Here is a 5,432-nt window from a genome sequence, read left to right on the forward strand (position 1 = left end):
ATAAATATGTGCTTCTTGGAGGCATTTGGAACTTTTCTCTAATATGAAGCTTGTGTTTTTGTAACCCGCAAATGTAACTTGTAACTGTTTGTGGAACTGACTAGGCCTCAAAGACAAAGCTATCGCTGTGAAATTAGCTGACCTGATAGTTCTTTCTCGCTCAGAATTTAGCCTTGATGATGATAAGAACTGGATTCAACTGCCCAGCTTATCCAGTACATTTCAACAAAGGACATCTCAAAAAAGCATAGCCAGAGAGTTTTGAAGGGGCTGGATTTAGGCGGGGTAATGTTAATTTTAAACCTGAAGATGCTGTGTTGCAATTTGCTTATTGGATAAACCCAAGCTTGGGCAGTAACTTATTATAATGATTTCTAACACCTTTTAACCCCATAGCATGACAGCTATAAAGTAATATTATGAATGGCTATATAACTAAAAATGAGCGTAATTAGACTATGAAAGAACACACGCATCATAGTAACCCTCAGGAAGGACGGAGCAGGAGGGTCATTGCTGTCCCGTACCCCACGGGTCTCTCTTTCCCTGTGAGAGCGAGGACCAGATCCTGACTGAGGGGCTTCCACGAGTATCCTTCGGGCAGCCCAGTTCAGAGACCTCTGACTTTGCTGATTCGACTTGCCGTGCATCTTCTAACTGAGGGACTACCGATAAGTTACTAACCGAGTGGGAACTCTTGGTTAATTTCTTTATCTGTTTTATTACCCCTGTCAACTTTAATCTGTATTGTTATATTGTCTGCTTATTAGCGTAACCTTTTTATTGACTATTATATATGCAAACTATATCTTTTGTCATTTCTTGTCATTTCTTTCCTTTCCAACGTCACCTCCTCGATCCCGAACCAAAAAGCCCACTGGCTAATCAAGCTGCAGTGCTCAGTCAGTCTGCAACTACACTGATATACTCACAGTGCCCAGCTGGCCTGTGACACAGCCTGCCTACATGGTCGGCAAGCTGCAGATCAGCATTTGACACAAGCAAAACCCAACACGATGCTATATGGCTGCCCTTATCAGCCTGAGTCACAAGGCAAAGGGCTGCCTGAGGCCTTGGTATGGGTGTGTGGCATTTCCCAGGCACCCAGCCTAGTTCCATTTACTGTCACTAAGGGCCTGTTTTGCCCTCGGACTCCGTATTAAGGTCAAGGACAAGCTGAGGCCAGATTGGGTCTAGTCTTTATGTGAGCACTAGGGGCAAACAATGCCTTTCCCCAGAGCCCAGGACAAGGGTGCAGGGTTTCCTTCTAGCATCCCTGGGCCAGGAGACCACCCAATAATGTTGGCCAGCCATGGGGAGGGGATGCCACTGAGCTCCTGGAAAGGTGTAGTTGAGAGGTGCCCTCTGCTCAGGCATCATGTGAGTTGGACAGCCCTTCCCTAACACTAACACCATTTAATGCAATCCATTCTGTTAATGGATTAAGATAAGCTGGAAGAAAATATTCAAGCTGAAATAAACTTCAGTTAACCTGGACTAGTGGGTGGAGACAAGGTCACACAGACGGGCCCCTGTGTACAGTCTCTGACTCAGCAGCACTGAAATGGTTAAGCAAGGTGCTTGGCACAGAGAATTAGCAGATTAATTCTGCCCAGCATTGACATTACTTAGGATTTGGTTAATGGCAAACCTTCAGTGTTGGGAGCGGCTGCTGTGGGTAGCTGCGTTTGGTCTTCAGTGGTCAGGCTGACGGATGCTGCTGTTGACTTGTCTCCATCTGTTGTAAATGTATCTGGGGACGGTTTGTTAGTCCCCCCCCAGGAGGTGTGCGTGTCTTGGCTGGCTGTTGTAGATGGCTGTGTTATGCCTTCTGTGGTTGGGTTCGTGGACACGTGGGTCGACCCGATCGCCGTGGCTGTGGTCACAGGTGTTTCCAGAGAAGACGTGTCAGTGGTGGGTTGCGACGTGGGACCTGCCAGCGGTGAGGTGGTCTCCCTTCCACAGGACAATGTTGAAGCCAGGCGTGGGTCTGCAGTGACCTCTGGAGTGACTAGGTGTTCAGATGGTATAAAAGCTCTGAATTTTATAATTATTTCTATCATTCATTTCTATTAGTACAATGCTAACAGAGCCCTTTTGGGTGGCCTGGATAGCCTCCTAACCACCAAATAAGATGCTTAACACAGGAGAGAATTCAGTCTGGCTGAGTGATGGGCCATCAGTCTCTGATGGGCAACAAGAGGCGTAATAGCTATGCAATATTGGACAGTATATTCAATTATATTTTAAAAACACGATTCAATCGGTCTTTCACATGGTTCTGTAGCAGGGTCTAGCACCTCGCAGTCAGGATCAGGCCCTATGGAGGCTGTACGTACACCTGAACAATTTACTGTCTAAGACCCAGCAGCTGCGCTGAACAAGCAGAGGGCAGGCAGGCGAGAATGAAACGGCAGAGAACAGAGCTCAGTTCATAGCCATGTTTTGCACCAATGATTTTAATGCCCGGCCATAATTTGGCACCAGGAACTGTGGCCTGATTTTCAACAAGCCCCTCTGAAAAAGGGGACCCAGGTGCCTAACCTTACATATGCAGCTTTGAAAAGCCTGGTCTACGTCTAGGTGGTGGAAGCTCCATCCTTGGAGGTTTTTAAGACCGGCTAGACAAAACCTTGGCTGGGATGATGTAGTTGGGGCTGTGAATTGCAGCCATAACAGTGTGGGACATGTGGGCCTCCGCTGTTGCAAAGAGATGAAGCATGATAGACTTCGATGAGCTGCTCTGATTAACATCAGCTGAAAATCTGGGCCATGGTATCCAATGGAAACATCCCCCCGCCCAGGATTTCAGTCTCAATTCCTCACCTTGGCTGGTAGGACTGGTCTCCTCTGGGATAGGGGCTGATGTTGCTGGTTTAGGGCTGGGTGTTGAAGGCGGTAAAGTAGGGTCCCCTTTTGAAAGAAGACACAACAATAATGCAATAGGGAAGTATGACCCCTTGCCTTTCCATAGCACCCCTCCAGCCATTCCCGAGAAGGATTCAGTACCATCTGGTTAATTCATCAGTCACGGCATTGGCAATGGTGACTAATCATCAGTATCCTATTTCAAATTTTAATGAGATCTCTGCTGCATGCTGTATGGAGATGCCGCAAAGGAGTTTTTGACATTTATAATGAAAGAAAACTATCACCCAAAAATTCCCAGTGCAAATCACACACGCACTGGCTCGCTGAGAATTGTACAAGCACACGGATAAATGTTTTCGGTGCAATTTCTGACTACAGATGTGTAAGAGTGATGCCTATGGTCCAGCAATTATGGAAGAGCCAAGGATTTCTTACGGTGATATCTTCTATTGGACCAACTATGTGGTTGAGGTAAAGATAGGCAAGCTTTCGAATGCCAGACACTCTTCATCCGTGCGACCTGACAAAGCATGCCATGCATTTGAAAGCTTGCCTAGCTTCATCCCAACTTCATAGCTGGTCCGATAAAAGGGATCTCCCTAAGAAACCCTTTCTACTGATATTCTGAGTACTCACAAGATACCCATCACATGGCAATGGCAAAGTTAAACAATCAGTCAAGGATTTTGCTTTCCACCGAAGTGGAGAGTAGTTCTGCAGAATGGAAGAGCTGATTGCTGGTATCTTGAGCCAAGAAAAGCTGAAGCAAGTTCCCTTGTGATTTAGTCTGTGTGTACATTGGGAAGTGACTAATTATTACACTTTAACAAATGAAGCCTGGGCATCGAGTTTCATTTTGGCCTGGACGGATTGGGATTCTTTCTTAAGCACGAGTTTCCACTCGAGCTGTAGGAGAAGACCCACATCAAGGAAGCCAGACAGCAGCCCGAGCTGCAAGCTCACACCTGCATGGTTCATCCTGAATCCTCATCTTGAAAAGCGTGACCACTGTATGCTGGGGGCAGCATAGACAGTGGAAAGTGCAGTAATTGTTACTCTGGGGTATTACTGTCAACACCTAATGTATGTCAGGGAACCAGACTGAGTACAAATTCTTGGCCCTCTTTTACTACAAAGAGGGGGGTGAACAAGTGCGTGCATGCGTGTGTGTGCGTGTGAGAATTGGATTGAGTAAAACTTCTTGGCTCTCTTTTGCTAGAAAGTGTGTGTGTGTGAGAAAGAAAGAGACCTGCCAGGCAGGTAGAATGGGCCTTGTACTTCTGGTTTTGCTGCTTCCTGATATAACTTAGCCCGATCATCTCCTGAAAGGGCGGCAAGGCGAATATTTGAGCAGGCATTTTGCAAGCGAAGCTGGGTTGGGATATTTGTTTCAGGGAGCAGCTGCTTTATATTTTATGTCAATCTTCCACTTGCCTCTATAAGTTATTTTATTTCTGTACTGGAAGCTGCCCTCGGCCGCTGCTGGGAAGCGCAGTGTGTCAATCCCATGACAGGTCATCCCCGGGTTATTAACCAGGTTTCCCTGTACATGAGGTCACCTTTGTCTACGACATCAGTCTCATCTAAAATCCACGGTCTCCAGCCAGCTTTGGACTAGTGAGTGCAGAGGAACTCGTGGAGGGGAGATGATTTGCAGAGAAGCAGAACGGGGGTGCTACAGGCTTAGAGAGGGGGGTGCACTGCCAAGTGCCCCTCGCAGCAGCCCACAGCACTGGACCAACTCAGTCTTACAACACCCAGTGCTTGGTTGCCTGTCTACATCTTCCTGACACCCAGATGTTGGCTGCTGCCAGAGGCAGGATGCCAAGCCAGAGGAAGAAGGGCTGTAAGCTGGCAGGGCAAATCCTACACTTCTGTGGCGTCTTCCCTGAGGTCGCCGAATGAAGCCTGGGGCCCAGGCACCAACATCTGGGAGGGCTTTACACTGCATAAGCAGGATCAGGAGTAGCTCATTAAAATCTAACCGATTCCTTCTAAACTTTTCACTCCAGAGGTGTGAAGGACCCTCGGCCCCCTTGTCATGCTCTTCATGTTCTGCTACTCAAGCTAGCCTTTGTTCTGCCGTTCTGCTGCCTGTCAGTTGCTCCAGTAATAGCTCCTGTTTCACTGCCTGGCAGAGACAGTTTTTACCTCATTCCATAGTTTCATAGTTTCTAGGGTCAGAAGGGACCTGAACAGATCATCAAGTCCGACCCCCTGCCATGGCAGGAAATAGTACTGGCGTCAAATGACCCCGGCAAGGTGATTGTCAAGTCTTGTCTTAAAGACCCCCAGGGTAGGAGCCAGCACCACTTCACTTGGAAGTTGGTTCCAGACCCTAGCCGCCCTGACCATGAAGTCGCGCCTCCTGATGTCTAGTCTGAATCTCCCCTCTGCCAGCTTGTGACCGTTGTTCCTGGTCACTCCTGGCAGTGCTCGGGGGAACAGGGACTTCCCCAGTGCCTGCTGGTCCCCCCAGACTAGTTTGTAACAGGCCACTAGATCCCCCCTCGCCTTCTCTTGTGGAGGCTGAACAGCTTCAGGTCCCATAGCCTCTCCTC

The 5,432-nt window shown here is 48.0% G+C and overlaps 2 protein-coding genes across 2 annotated transcripts in view; one reads left to right on the top strand and one right to left on the bottom strand.

The window, feature by feature from the left end:
* COPG2 (coatomer protein complex subunit gamma 2) overlaps positions 1-5,432 on the top strand; it is a 770,521-nt gene that overhangs the window by 608,402 nt on the left and 156,687 nt on the right. The gene's annotated exons all lie outside the window — the stretch shown is intronic.
* Positions 1-5,432, bottom strand: part of IL15RA (interleukin 15 receptor subunit alpha) — a 12,554-nt gene that overhangs the window by 5,653 nt on the left and 1,469 nt on the right. The window contains exons 2-3 of the mRNA XM_019509660.1: positions 2,827-2,913; positions 1,652-2,011 (exon numbers count right to left, since the gene is read on the bottom strand). Of these exons, the coding sequence (XP_019365205.1) occupies positions 1,652-2,011; positions 2,827-2,913 (447 nt within the window). The remainder of the gene's footprint in view (positions 1-1,651; positions 2,012-2,826; positions 2,914-5,432) is intronic.

The sequence above is a fragment of the Gavialis gangeticus genome, unplaced genomic scaffold (assembly GCF_001723915.1).
Source record: "Gavialis gangeticus isolate Ggan-Ray unplaced genomic scaffold, GavGan_comp1, whole genome shotgun sequence".
NCBI lineage: Eukaryota > Metazoa > Chordata > Crocodylia > Gavialidae > Gavialis > Gavialis gangeticus.